Source organism: Dermacentor albipictus, chromosome 4 (assembly GCF_038994185.2).
Source record: "Dermacentor albipictus isolate Rhodes 1998 colony chromosome 4, USDA_Dalb.pri_finalv2, whole genome shotgun sequence".
NCBI lineage: Eukaryota > Metazoa > Arthropoda > Arachnida > Ixodida > Ixodidae > Dermacentor > Dermacentor albipictus.
This window is the reverse complement of record NC_091824.1, coordinates 78,697,497-78,713,080: the sequence shown is the minus strand read 5'-3', so window position 1 is coordinate 78,713,080 and position 15,584 is coordinate 78,697,497. Positions and strand designations below refer to the sequence as shown.

Below are 15,584 nucleotides of genomic sequence, written 5' to 3'. Positions count from 1 at the left end.
TGGTGGTCGTCCTCGTGGTGACGCCCCCTCTCGTCACCCGTCTGGTCAGCTCGGCTGCGCGGTGAACGAGGGAAAGTCAAATTTAACGAAAGCAGGCACCTCGGCTGACAAGAACGCATGTTTGCTTTGCTTACTTAGTAAAAAAAAGTGAGACAAACGAATTACCTTATTTTGCTAAGACGCGAGACAGACTGAAAGAAATGTCCCGCCCGCATGCTTGGAGACCAAGACTACGCAAAGTGTGGAAATGCGTTTGCAGCACGTTTTGCAGATGGTGAATGGACAGTTTGGCGCTCTGTCTGAGCGTCCTTGTATAGTGAAAGCGTAGTGAAAGCGTAGTGTAGTGAAAGCGTAGGGAGTGAAAGCGTAGTGTATAGCGACAAGTCTAGAATGGAGGAAAGATTATCCCCGATTAAGCGAGATGCACCTGAGCTTCGCCCGCATGCGCGCTGGCTCAAAAAAAAAAAACGAGGAATTTTGAGCATTGGTTGCTGCAGTGAAGAAACGTGCATGGTGACACGAACTGGAACAAACCGGAAGCTTGGAAAGTGAGACGGGAAGTGTTAGAAAACCGGGTGGTATAGAAGCCTAAATAACAAAGCCATTTCGGCACGAAGTATCGGGATTTCTTTAGCTGTAAAAGGTTCTTGCAGCTCTTTGCGAGTCCGTGTGTGCTTCCGCAGCTCGTTACAGCCATAAGAAGAAAATGAACAATGAATCCGGTCATGTCGTGGAGTAAATTATTTGTTGCGTTTCACTAAAATGCTCAAAACCAAAAAAAAAAAGGAAATGAAACTGGACGAAACAGCAGCTTGCCGTAGGTGTGAGTCCAAACCACATCATCCGCATTGTGCACGCGGTGGTTTACCAATTAGGCAAACGCGGCGGCCAAGCTTTGGTTCACTATATTTTGAGTATTTATGAATGCGTACAAGATTATATAGCCCTGACTGTGTCAGCCAGAGGCCGCACAAGGCCATGACAAAAGATGTGGAACTTCCTCTTAACGGCAAGTGCCACGTGGTACGTAAGCTCAGGAGCAGGCAACTGTTCACTAAACCCACGGATGCCACTTCACACAACAAGGCTGCCAATAGTTCGTACATTGCGTTACAGAATTAGCTGCTTTAATTAACCTCCGTAGCGACGCGAGCACATACAGTACGCATAGTATGTGCGTATATGCTTGCATCCTTGAAGCCTGTAACCACAAATTAAGTGTCCTTTAAGCCCAGAGAAGGAATATCGACTTTCTGGTCTCTGCCTTCTTGCATAGGACCACGAAATTTTATCTCGTTCCTCTCCAGCCATACAACTTCTTATGCCAATACACCTTACGCCGATATACCTTCTTACGCCATACAGCTAAGCGTTTTTGTCAACGACCGCCATAAGGCCTTTATCTTTTCTGTTCTTACTAAGTTCTGCGTGCCTTAAGCATGAGTCAACTTCCAGCTGCGCCATCCACGGAACCTTTCCACCGCACTCTCTCAGACTTGACCGCGGAGTAAAATATACAGGAGTACGGACTCGCCTATCTTGCTATGCATTTGGCGCAAACAACCAATGTCCCAGTGATAACAGGCATCCAGTATTTTAGTGTGCTCTCTGCCTCTTCAGTAACACTTCATTTGGGCCTAGTAGGTACATAATTCTGAACTAAACGTAACAGCTTTTGTGGCTCGTCTTAGGTGTTTGCGCTGTTACGTTTAGTTCTCTGCCTCTTCTTCCATTAATTCTTCATTGCTGCTTTCCAAGGCACTCTCCACCTTTTCTCTCTTCCCTAGCTGTTGGCGCCGTAATATTTGCATTGGCGCTTCCATTAGTACATTTTTGATGCATTTAATAGCAGGAAATTACAAAACAAATTTCGGCAGGGGACAGTGGCACTCGCTTGCACGCGCGCATACAGCTCATCATCAGCGCGCTTCGAATCTTCTTCGTCGTCAGAGCTTGCGTTCAACCAGAAAATTTTTTTTTATCCAGAGGCCGTGACAAAGCGGTTCCTTATAGTTGTAATTCCTCCATACGCTTTAAAATTCCACGCTCTGCTTTCTTTTACGCTTTGCTACCACTGCGCTTTTCTACAAGAGCTACACGAGTCAATGCACACGATTGAAACAGCCAGATAACAGCTACGCGCCAGCTATAGGCAACAAATCTCAAATATCTGATATGGCTTATCAAAACAAGAGTACGATAAAACAAAAAGAACGGTGCACGCATGCTCACCTAGCTTCTCTTGGATAGACACAAGCTAAAGTTTTCAAAAGATGGAATGGAAATCTTTCGCGAAGCCATCGGCTGAAGTAACAAAATACTTGTGACGTCAAGAAGTTTATTTTACCTTAACAGCGAAGAAGACAGGTGCATTACACGGACAATTAAAGCTCCCCGTAAGCAGACGTAGGTTCTTACCTTGCATGTTTTCTGAAATTAAAAGAAACAATGCCAGCATCAGTTTCACTCGATCCTCCAGTATCCATGTATCAAGCGCACAGTGTTCTAAAAGTCAAGCCCCTGCAGTTTTGATGCTATGCGCTTGAGTGGGACAGGACTGTAAGGCACCAGCTTACACCAGGGGTTCTTTTTTTTCCTTCTTTCATTTTTAGACTATACAGAATTTTTAAAAGTTGCCTGTGGCAAATGGCACAATTCTAATAACCCTTCAACCAATTTTCCCGAAGAGGCCGACATTACTTGCACACAAATAAATACGCATAATCGACAGATTAACAAAGGTTTGCCAATATGTTTTTAGTTAATTACACTGCGGCACATATTTCAATTTACGAATTGCGGCCGGTGGGTTAGCAAGGCATGTCCGCTAGAAACGCGTTTCAAAGATGATACCGCTTTCGAGATATGCGCTATCAAACTTTTAGTAAAAATTCACTGTTGTTCCACTTACATTATCAACAAAACGCCGCTTTTAGGCATTGATGCACAAAGGCAACATGAGCGCCAATGTATTTCATCGAATACTTTCGGAATAAATATATCGGAAAAGGTGCAACCCTGATAATTTCTTACACGTGAATACGCCTAGCAAGCTCATCGGCTACAATTCATAAAGTGCAATATACGCAATAAAGTGAATAGCTAAAAACCTAATTTGTGAAGTTTTATTAATTAATCGATTATGCACCTCGATTTCACCCACGCGAAGCGTCCGCCTCCTTCGAGCAATTCAGTTCAAACACTATAACTGTGCTATCTGGCAGAGTCAATTTAAAAAAAAAAATTCTGAACAGGTAAAAAAAGTGCTTGCATATTTCCATGGCAAACGCGGCAGCCGTTCAACCTAACGCCAATTCCCTTTTATTTATTTTTTAATAAAGAATGCTTTTCAATGGGAGCGCCAGCCTCCCTATATGGCGTCACATTCAGAATGCGCACACATGTTATACAGAAGTCGACACAGCGGACATTTTATGCGCATCAATGTTGTTCCAGCAAAATAATATCGAACTTTAGTTGAATGTTCTCGCCTAGTTTACTCGCATATGGCAAATTGTATCTTTAAAGATATGCCAAGAAGACTTCAATTTTCTTTGAATTTTTAAACAAGCACATGGTCGTGCTCATCAAACAGCCGTGGATTGCGTTAATTAATGCATCATTTTAAATAGGCACTAAAGAGATAACAATAAATGAAGTCTAGACTTAGGTTGACCTCTCGCTATGCGCAATTTTCATTCCTACTGACGAAATATTCCTTCTTAGCGGAGAAAGTGGAGAGCGAACTTTGCTATTTGATTTCCCCGAGCACAGCCTGGTGCCTATGACATCGTTGAGACGTCACAGGTCCCCGCTATTCTCAGGTTTTTGAGCGATTTATCCAACATCCGGAAAGCACCAGCGAATACAACTGTGGGATTCTTTTGCTGGAATGTAATCGGTCGTTTAAGTAAAAAGAAAAAAAAAAGGCAAAAGAGATGTGCCTCGGCGATACGTTTTCAACATGGAATGCGTCACGTGACGCACAGTGACGCATGGCATTACTATAGTAGCTGTGGTTCATTGAAGTGTCCCATCTAATCAACTTTATTTCACGCGCCGTATTACACACTGTGCGACTGTTGTCGGCGAGACACCTAGTTTGCGGCTCCTGAAGTAGAAAAATATCAACGTAGCGCAATATTTCACAGGTTGATGGCCCCGTAATAAAGCCTACCCTCGTATACGTGCAGCGCATTGACTAGTGCAGGAGCGACGGCGTCGCTTTTGACAACTCCGCGCGACCTGATCATTATCAACTATTCGCAAGCACAATGCGCTCAGAACACCATGCACTATCATACAATTATTCGCGTGACTGGCGAACTGAAACGCGTTCGTTGATATATACGTGCCAATCACACACTTGCACACGCACTGTTTCTCATATCGGGCACAAAGCGAATTGGCATAATATAACTAATGCATACTATTCAATCCTTCCACGTGACATCGACGTGCGCACCGTCGTCGTGGACGAGCATTAGGCACAGCTCTTTGACTCCGGACAACTTAAAGCGCTAGTTTCTAGCGTGAATGAATACGAAAACACGGAAACGTGTCTAGTTACTCGCGTTCGTACACCTTGCACGCGTGTATTTGCTGTCCAGCAGAACTGGTGCCTGTGCAAGCAGCGAGGCCGCGTAGAGAAGCAGTCGTGCCTAAACAGCTGTTTTTCCCGCCGCCCGAAGCTAGGTGAGAAAAGTGGAAAAGAATACAAGGAAAACTGGGAGGCCGTAAAAAACACAACGCCCACAGTGACTTGGCCCCTTCCCACACGCTTTCACCTCAACAAAGTAAGCGGTCAAATCCGCGGCGCTTACCATCATCGTCGTCGGCCATCGTGCGCCGGCCTCCTTAGCCCTTGCTCGCTGCCAGCGTGACCGAGCCGGCACTGCACGCCGGGAGCAGGACTCGAGCCTGGTGAATTTTTTGCTTGTCCGATGAGTGTGGTTGCTCACCGCTGCGAACACGGCCCGGCGACGTTCATGCCATCGCTGCGATCGGGCGCGCAGCGCGAATTTTGCGGGCCGGGCTTGGAAAAAGCTGTCCGGCCGAATGGGGCAGGACCGTTCCGAGGCCTTTTGGCACGCGCTCCGAACTGGTGCCGATGATAATGACGCTGGTCGATGCGGCCAGGCTCGGAAATTCGGAGAACACCGACACAGCCCGATCGTTCTCGTCCTGGTCGCCATTAGGTACGCCAGCATGAGAGATGTGGGTGGCAATCGCACTTGAGCCGTCACTCAAGAGCTATCTCTTTGTCGTAGTTGGGTTTCGCTGCTAATCTGTCACTGTGGCTGATGTTGTTGTTGCTGGCCTGAAGGCTTATGGCACATGCCCACGACGGAAAATCGGCCAACAATCGGAAGTTCACCATAAATGAGAAAAAAATGAGGTGAATTTAATGTACACTCAAACAAATTTTGTTGTGCGGGAAATATATTAATCATAAGAAAATGCACAAGGCCAAAACACGATCTCAAAACAAGAAAGCGAGGCAATCGATTGGTTTTACTAAGGTAGTTTCAGAAGGCGGGCAAACATTTATGTGACTGAAGCCAGGAAGAGAGGCTTCCAAAAACAGGATCACACGAACAGATAATTCCAGATCAAGACGGTGAAGCGATTTTTTATGCAGTTTTTAAAGTTTTCTTGGCTGCCTCTACCAACTTTTTGGGTGCTAGCTCCTGCTGTCTTTGCAAATATACAACAGCTTCCTTCACTGCGTATGTGAAAATTCCGGGCCAATCGCTGAGAACTGGTATTTGCCACATGGGTAGATGCCTGAATAGACAAGTAGAACAAGAGGTAAGAAAAGAAGCCGATGTTGATCTTGATTCCTTTCCAACATGGCATGGCAACAAAAGCAGCCGAATATGAAGAAAGAAGTTATGCAATCAAAGTGTTGAAAAGGAATCCCCATCAGCATCAACAAAATCTATAAACAGAGCGTGCATCGGGCGAAAAGCGTCAAGCTACATAGAAGTGAAGAAGGAGAAGGGACATGAAGACAAAAGAATCAACTTCAGCATCAACAAAATAGGTGCCAATACTTTTAAGCTCTTCATCATCATAATAATTTCGGTAAATCTCAAAGAAAGCTTCGCTTATCATCGATTCCCCCATATCCGTGGGATCCGCCGATCTTTATTTTAATGTGTTAGCATCTTTAGCATACTTCAAACAGTTTGCGGGCGCTATGTATGTTCGTCTCGAACCATTTTCCCATCTATCAGTGGTCACTGAGTAGTCGACAGTCCAATCGGTATAGCGCATCGGGCTGCTGTGCTGAGGGAACTGGGTTCGTAGCCAATCGTCGACCAACTTGGATCACTGTGTATATGTCGCAACGTGTACATATGTGCCGCTCTTCAATTAACCTCTTTCACGCCAACATGACTCACTGTAGATGCGGGACTGGGTAGGTACCACTGTTCAACGAAACTCTTTGACACCGACATGGAGCCGACATGGAGCATGGAGTGGTAAGTGCCATACGGTCTATGTTGGTCTTCAGTGAATTTCTTTGACGCCAACTTGGGTAACTCGTTAAGTGCCACTGTACAATGACGAAAGAGATCCTTTAAATTTCTTCGATGCTCATATCGACAATGGCAATTCGTTGTGGCGCTATATTGATTCAATGCTAAATGCGTTACTGTCCACAGTCATCGTGGGATGGATTCTGCCAAATTTATTTTCTTTTTAGAACAGCGAAACATCGACAAGGCAAAAGGAAATGATCTACTTCGCCATAATGGCCTTAGTATCTCGGCACTTGATTGTTTATATTTTGGTGCGAACAGCCTGGGTCGTTGCCGAAAGCGAAGCAGAAAGCACTTGTTTAGTGCGAAATTCGCTGTGTTTGTCTGGCTGCCCTCTGCGTCGTGCAACCTGCATCGTATAGGCCACTCAGGTTTGCACCTCCGTCCATATGGAAAAACGCCAAGTCTGCCTGCATTTAGCGGGATACCGGACACGCCAAAGCTCTCTAATGGCGTTCGAAGTCGCAGGTTCAATCTGGCCATGGCAGCCGCATTTGAACGGGAGCAAATACAAAAACGCTAGTGTACTCAGATTTAGGGGAAGAAAGAAGTTTTATTGACAGGAAAGAGAGAGAGGTCGACCAAAGCTAGTGCGATCTAGTCTGCGAGAGACGTGCTGCTCCTGCAACGTTAAGCACAGATATAGAAACTGTAATTTGTTGTTCTGGATAAGCTCAAGCGTGAAACCAAGACCTCCACCACATTTACTAAAAACTTCTAAAATATTCGTAGCTTTCTTGGTGCAGTTACCGCAAGGACAAAACACTAGGTAGTCATCTACGTGTCGAAAGGCATGCACAGCCAATTCCTTAAGATTGTTTTGTAGCTTTCTATTGACGCGACTTAGATAAATATCACTCAAAACTGGCGCAACTTTTGAACCAATGCAAACTCCCGATTTTTGTACATACATAGAACTACCCTTTTTACAAAGGTATTCTCTATAGGTAAAACCACAAAGCTCTAAAAAAAAATTCCAAAGGCATATCCCACAAAAGCATCCTGCTTGAGCTTATACAGAACAACAAATTACAGTTTCTAGATCTGTGGTTAACGTTACAGGAGGAGCACGTCGGTTGGCACTATTCGCCTAGGGTAAAGAAACCACTGCTTGAATTTTCTGCTTGTCATTCCAAACTTGTTAAACAGGAGATAGCATACTCAGCGCTTAGGTCTGCCATTGCTAAGTCATGTCCACACAGTACACAACAAAGTTTTTCACAACAGATAGATAGGCTCGAGAAGGCTGGTTATTCTAGTCATTTGTTATCACTAACCTGCGAAAAGCTTTTGAAATGGGTAAGAAGGCCAGCTAAGAAACAAGAAAAACGGAAAAAGGAAAAAAAGTTTGCTTTGGTGCCCTATGTACATAGGTTGTCCCATGGTTTACGGAACGTAGCCAATAGAAATGACGTCAATACAGTTTTCTCGCCCCCCCCCCCCCCAGTTGTCTATCATATGCTCGGTGATGAATAGGAAACTTGAACAGGGTGGCAAAAAAAGAAAAAAATGATTGCGGCGTTAGACATGTGTCCCCTTTTGTGCCTTATAACACTGGTATAGTTTATCAGATTCCACTTAAGAGCGGGAAAACTTACATTGGACAGAGCGGCACCGTGTACCAATATTACACTAAAAGAACACAATCACCTAACAACCCCAATGCTTCACATCTAGCGTCACATTGTTTCAGTTGCCGTTGTAAACATTTGTTTGAAGACACAAAAATTATTTCAAGAGAAATGCCAAACCACAAGGGAAATAATAGAGGCATTTCACATTAAAAGATTAGGAGAGGCTTGCGTCAGCAACGCATCATTGTCTCTGTTACAATGCGAATGTCAATATCTTCACAGCACGTGTGTTAATCTCAAGTAGTGTCTTTTGGATTTTTGGCTTTCCTGCCTCTTGATATGTTTAACCGATGTCGTCAGTCTTTGTCATGTTCATATGCTGTGGTACTTGCAATCAGCTATACATATGTTGATAGTTTCAATAAAAATTTAGTTGAGAGTTAGCGCTCGTCCTGTCTGCTTCTAGTCTCTAGCTGTCTGTGTCACTTCGCGCTACAATTCAAGATCATGCTGTCGATTACCCTTGCTTTGTATTTTTTTCCTTCGGCAACGGAGCGCTATTGAGCAGGCTTTCTTTTTTCTTGATTATGGAACATCTCCATCGGATCAACACTAAATGGAGGACAAAGATAAAGAACATTCAATTGTGCTCTGCGAGAGAGTGAGTGTTATCTTTTCATCGGCTGTCATATCTCACGTAGGTGAATGTGAGGACACACCGGCTGAGCGAAGCCATTGTTTGTGGTTGCTGAAATGAGCAAGATAAAACTGTACACGAATCTTCCTTGCACATCTGCACATTATTTCCTTCGCACTCATACTTTCACCCTACATCTCATGGAAGCCACATAGTGCGGTAAGTGCTGCTAAATATCTGAACATTCAGCCTTCACCATTGGATCCTTTGCGGAAGTAGGCGTACATATTTGACTGCCAATATCTAGGGCATATAAGCATAAAGTGGAACGATGACCATTGAGGTATTGCTAAGTAAGGAGAAATAATTAAGCAGCTGATACACAGATGCATGCATGATTGGTATATAGCGACATATTTATATAGACGGGGTGAGGTCTCTAGCGCAACGCCTACACCTGACTGCGTTCAAAAAGAGAATCGATTGACTCCTTATGCTTATGCAATTGGAAGGCATTTATTATTTAATAAAAAAATTCATGCAATAGAATTAAGCTGGTGCTGTGCTACGTGCACGCTTGCTCCACAATGCACACTTGAAAAATGATTACTTCGGGAGTCAAAAGGAAGCGGGCTCATTCGCAAAATGCATTGTTTGCATCTGTTCAAAGGGGGAGGGGGGAAGGCTGTTCTCAGCTATGACTGGGCCATGCGCGGGTAATAACTTGCGGCAGCACTACGCCATGTTCAGGGAAATAAGGTCCTTAGAATTTATTACTGTGGGCCCCCATATCGTTCAAAATGGCGAGTGCTGTATTGGTGGCCTAGCGCCGGAAACCTGTGTTTGGTGAGGTTGTCAGTTACTAATCATGGCAACCCATCGGTTTAAAAATATTGCGAAGCATTCTAGATGGATACGGCCAAGCTCATGTTGTTGGTTATTGTATGGAGCAAGTCCTGCTATTTCTTATATTTAAGTGACAGAATATTTATTCAAGCATAATTACCAAATTCCGCAATATTGACCTCAAAATAGGAATTCCAAAAAGGAAGATGCGGAGCCTTCTAGGAAACATCCGATTCAGAAAATTCTATCTTCCTATTTGTTCCGTAATCAATCTTTCTGCGTTCCTAAAGGAAATCCCGTAAAATAAAAAAAAATATGGGTGTGACGTGTATCTTGCGGGCCGTGACTGCAGTGCTCTAAAACGCGCCGCGTATGAACGAACAGAGCACCTTGCCTGGTGCGCTGACATGTAAGAAAGTGAAAAGGCAGCGACAGCGAGGTTGGTGGTGTGATTTACGCCAGTGGTGCGCTCCCCTCTTGGCGGTTCATGATAGCGATAAGCAGACCAGACAGAAGTCGAATTTCCCTTAGATAATATGGCTTGATGTTGACTATTGAACAGAGGTACATATTCTTTCAATATTTTCGTGTGTGTGTGTGTGTGTGTGTGTGTGTGTGTGTGTGTGTGTGTGTGTGTGTGTGTGTGTGTGTGTGTGTGTGTGTGTGTGTGTGTGTGTGTGTGTGTGTGTGTGTGTGTGTGTGCGTGTTTACAACAGTTTGTCATAACACGCTATACAACCAGATTCTAATAAACTAAGCGGAACCCAGAAAGAGGGTTGCTATAACTGGAACTGCACAGTAAAGCGGCTTTCTCGCTGCAAGAATTGCTGTTGTCATTCTCAGCAAAAGTGTTTATGCGCCCGTCAGCAGAAGGCAAAAACGTAGGAAAGTCAATAACGCTGCTGTAAACAGGCTGGTTAACAAGTAGGCAAGGGGTAATATTACAATATAAGTTATATATAATGCAGAACACGTTCCGAAGGCAGGTGACGCGAAGGTTCGCCAGAATTCCATCAGAAGCTTAGTGACACAACGCCGTGCAGACTTGTGCAGCGGGTACATTAGCCAGCTCATCACTCCGAGAAGGAATGTATTGACAATAGAGATAGTCACTTAGATCGTCGATGTTTAGTATTACGGATTGCTCTGGTATTGCTGCGTATTATGTTAGTTTTTTTTTTTTGTCATAGAAATCGTAAGCATTCAATTGGGACCAGCCCTGCTGTTTGTTATAACGGGTGATCTCCAATATTCGTAGTTGCTATAAGAAGGCTGCATTGTCACTTTTCAGAAGGTCATCAGTCAGCGTAACGGGAGTGGACACGCAGCGGCGTCACTTGCAGAAACGTTGGCAAGCATTGAAACGTAGAGACGTGCCAATTGAACGAGGAGCTTTTTTGAGCCATCAGCTATGTTTTGGTAAGTGTAGCAAACTCTGTCTCGAACTGATATTGTACGTGTATAGCGGAGCTCGGTGAATCTCGGTTGATGGCTCGAACACGGGCTTAGTCACGAAGTCTTACCTCTAAGAGGTAGCAAGTGACATGCAAGCAAACACAATGCTGAACTATTTGCAACATGGCGGGAACCGTCGTCACGTAGCTGTTGTCGTCATTCTGCACTGATCCTTGCCGTCGTGCCGAAGGGGTTGGCATTCATGTGGTTTACGCGTGGATATGCTCTCCTTAAGCAGTTATTCAAATCAAATTGAAAGAATAAATTTGTTGTGTGACAAGGAAGCCAGCTGCTATAGCACAGCCACAAATTGTGGAATAGGTCTTCAAGCAACTTCACAAAAAAGTTGCAGAAATCGAAAGACTTTGGAGTGGTACGGTTACAACTCCACATCAGTAAGAAAAATAAACAGAGCAATCACAGCAGTGGGCTGATAATGATAGAGAGTGTAAAATTGACAATATCACCACCTTAAATTACAGGTTATGTTCGTTTTGTACTTACACCGCGTAATTATTGTAATAGCTATGCTCAAGGAATGCCGTTGTAATTATACCCGTGTCCAGTATGTCAAATTTATGCTAAATGCGGTTTTAGACGCAATTTACAGAGTGGTGCCATCAACTTTTTTTTTTCAATATCAGCCTCTACAATGTAAAAAAGAAAATTAAGCTACGAAGTGGGCGTGCAAGGGAAAGGGGGATGGATAATAGAGTATTGACACGTGTACTTGTTTGTCTTTCACCTGTGTCCACTCTTCACCGACTAACAAATGTTAAACGTTATTGCTCGGTACAGGACGCGCCTTCATGTGTGGGAAATTTCCTGAATGTTATCGATAGTTCTATCCATTGTCTGTTGTAACCGAAGCTTGTGTAATCTGATTGTATTAGCGACGCGAATGGCGTAGTGCTTTCTGGAAGGCACATGGGCACCAGCGATTAATCTGTAACCGTCGATTACTCATGTACAAAATCCAACGCGCTTGACCTGCAGATCAAATTTTCGATTATCGCCAAGTGTGTTCGTCACTATCGTTGTGCTTTGAATGTAACTAGCTTTTGTGGGCACAGGTTCGCCCAATAAGAAGTTCAGTTATTCACAGTTTTGCTCCTGTGTTCTGCCCGTCACTACTACGTGAAAGTATCGATGTAGAGCAATGACAAGCAGTGCCCGTTGCTTCAGTGTGTTTCCTCGTACGCATTCTAAACAAACATTCAACCACTCATAACTGGAAATAAATGGAGTGAAGCCTGCCGTGTGCATCACTCGTGCAAAATTGTGCTGTTTTGTCGTTGTGAATGCCACAACGTAATGTTCCTCAACAGGGCATGCGTTTTTCTTTTTTGGCAAATTTTAGAAAGTAATACATAGCGGTGTGTGGTGCTGAAGCTGTACACAACGCTCTTGTCTGTGCTTTGGTGTGCTAGTTTTCTTCCGTTTATTTTGATGACGCAGGCTAAAATGTGTTACGGTCTGCATGGTACTTTTGAGAGTTCATTGCTACATCCCGTACTCCGGAAACCGCTGCACTGAAGAACCTGACGATGTATACATCTACCCAAATTACGGTAACTCCACCCTTTTTGTCGCTTTTTAAATCCTACCTCGCACGTACGCCATCGCACTGGTGCCATGCGTCGATCCCACAACTGCCATAGTCGCACTGCCTAAGGAGATGGCCCAAGGGAAATATTCATATAATAAAAAATGACGCGAACTCAGGTTATGTTACGATGTCAGCGGCACCGTTAAATGACATCAACGCACTTTTAAATGTTCTTTAAAGCACCACTGCCTATCGACGCATACCAGCTAACGTGGGCATGCAGTTTGAGTTAGCAACGCAGATATGGAAAAGGAAAGGTTCCGCCCACCTTTTCTGCCCCACTGGTACTGTTAACACTTCTCTAACATTCACCTCGAAGTTACCCTCTCGGCCTTCAACACGACCTTCCACCACCACTCCCGGGGAGAATAACACCTCGTCTTAAGTGATGCGATCTGAATAAGACGAGCTTCTAATGACACGAACAAATTTCCCACTACCTCCGTGTTCGTCCTTGCAGAAGTCTACTGGAGTTCAATGCCACACCAAAGGACATTTAACAACGTCTGTATTGGAAGGTGTGTCTATCGGAAGGGGTGCAGAGGGTTTAAACATGAAGCGTTACCATTCGTACTTCTCAGCACACACCCCTATTTACACTTCTACTTGTACCAAAAAAATAACAGCCTCTCGTTATTGAGAGTGCGATAGAACCCGTCCCGAAGCTTCCCATGCACCGATTACCACAGTGCCTGGAATACTCATATCTTTTAACTCGATAGCGTTAAGCACCCCTTGTCACTAACGAATCTGGTGTTGGCGTCGGACGTCGTTTCGCGAAAAATCATTCCGAACCACAACCACGCAGGCCCTCCTTGTGGCGCAGATGCGTTACTGAACTAATTGAATTTCTCAAAGTAAAATGCGTAGAAAAATCGTAAAGTATACTACCTAAACACAATCTACCTACATGATAGCGTCGGACTGTAATTTGAATATGCTATAAATCATAAGTCTGTTACGCGGAAATTCAAACGCAAGCCCCATTTCCAGCGTTTCTACATTTCATAGAGCGGTGCGGTCCACTCGTATTCTTGCAACACCACCATCCAGATGACGCTCGCCTTTGCGCATCCGTAAGAAAGCGGAAGCTGCCGGGAAGCGTGACAAGCAGTCAGCGATCTTTGAACGCTATCGCGTTACACTCTTAAAGGCGAAGCTTAAGCATCCTCCAACTTTTATTTTCGTCACAAGTGCCCTGCTTCACCATATCATTTCTATGCCATGAATTTTTGAAGTTTACGCTCGCCCTTTGTCAAGGTGGCGGCGACCAGCCGAAGCCACCTGAAATCGGCCACAGCTACATCGCGAAGTACGAAATGAATAGCATCGACGCCAACCACCCAGCGTGGGTCGAAGAGTATTTTGACTACGAGGGAAAGAGAGCGAAAATATCAGCGTCTGTTCTGGGCGTAGAGTTTGTCGACATTTACGATTACGGCAGAGGCACTGTCACGTCGTATCGACTATCCAGAACAGGTGAGTCCAATGTGCCCAAGTGAGTCCAATGTGCCCAGGTGAGTCGTCCCCCCCACCCCCTTTATTTTTCTCTCTCTTGTTTTCTGTTGAGCTGGCATGTGCATTAGTCTAGTAATTGGTCCAGCTAGGCCAGCGAAATGAGGATTTGCTAGTATTTAAATTATGGGGTTTTACGTGCCAAAACCAATTTCTGATTATGAGGCACGCCGTAGTGGAGGACTCCGGAAATTTCGACTACATGGGGATCTTCAACGTGCACCTAAATCTAAGTACACGGGTGTTTTCGCATTTCGCCCCCATCGAAATGCGGCCGCCGTGGCCGGGATTCGATCCCGCCACCTCGTGCTCAGCAGCCCAACACCATAGCCACTGAGCAACCACGGCGGGTTGCTAGTATTTGCACAGGCCAAGATGTGTGTGGGAAAGCCCGTAACTGCGTGACCCTTCACTAATTCCCTCCCACAGATAAGTCTTAGCTGCCACGCAAATGGGCCCAAATAAAATGAAAATGAAAAAAAAAAATAGAAAAAAGCGCACAGTTGAAAATTTGCTCGTGTCCTTCATCTTTAGATGAGCTAAACATAAAAATTCGCACCAGGACGTGATTTCTAGGTAATACCCTCTAATGTTAATGTCCAGTTCTGTAACGGCAGCTCATGTCTTTCTCTCTCACGTATGTTTCAGCATTTGTTATTATTACTGACATTTCGGTTTTAGTGAGCTATGTTACGCACATTACGAATGTGCACGTTGTCACGTTATGGCGTTTAACTGCTACTTTTTAAATGCCATTACTGCACACTAAAATATATACTACGCACATCTTCCTTTACGCACGTTAAGAATTTCGGCTTAAGAGGAAGCTTGAGCTCGGGTGCTCCTATCTAAATACATGTAAAAACAGAATTCATTTTTCTCTGCAACCACTGCACCAGATTTGAACAGGTTTGTTGCATGTAAAATAAAAACCTATAATCTAGTGTCTGTTGATTTTTAATTTTTAATTTACGTTGCCAAAAAATTCGCAAAAATCGGATATGTTAACTATAAAGTTAACGACCCTGTAACTTAGCAATGAAAGATGATACCGCAATTTCGTGATTTGCGTCTAATAGTACATCTAAAGCGGACAAAATTAATATGTTAAACATGAATGTTGAAAAATTGAGTAATATGGAAATAGAGTTTTTGCAGAACCCTTGTACACGACATAAGAAATTCACGTAAGAACTAAAATTATGTGTAAAAATTGTCCGCTTTCAATGATCTAACGGATTCCGTTTACAAAACCGCGATATCTGTTCTTGGTGAAGAGCTAATAATGTGTAAACTTCATGCTTCTATATTTTTCAAACTTCCAAATTTTTGAGAATTTTTTAAACAAAATTCAGGCCCTAAATCGAAATTCCGCTTGCAACAGTTACTAGGATTTCAAT

General features: G+C 44.0%; 1 protein-coding gene and 1 long non-coding RNA gene across 2 annotated transcripts in view; both read left to right on the top strand.

Annotated features, from left to right (window-relative positions):
* The window catches only part of LOC135916436 (uncharacterized), a 60,783-nt gene that overhangs the window by 29,810 nt on the left and 15,389 nt on the right, over positions 1-15,584 (top strand). Inside the window, exons 2-4 of the mRNA XM_065449788.2 lie at positions 10,897-11,024; positions 12,519-12,631; positions 13,930-14,148. Of these exons, the coding sequence (XP_065305860.1) occupies positions 11,017-11,024; positions 12,519-12,631; positions 13,930-14,148 (340 nt within the window). The 5' untranslated portion in view covers positions 10,897-11,016. The remainder of the gene's footprint in view (positions 1-10,896; positions 11,025-12,518; positions 12,632-13,929; positions 14,149-15,584) is intronic.
* LOC135916438 (uncharacterized) lies at positions 5,993-8,944 on the top strand. The gene is made up of 3 exons (XR_010568935.1): positions 5,993-6,046; positions 6,413-6,488; positions 8,824-8,944. It is a non-coding gene; the product is annotated as an uncharacterized lncRNA (long non-coding RNA).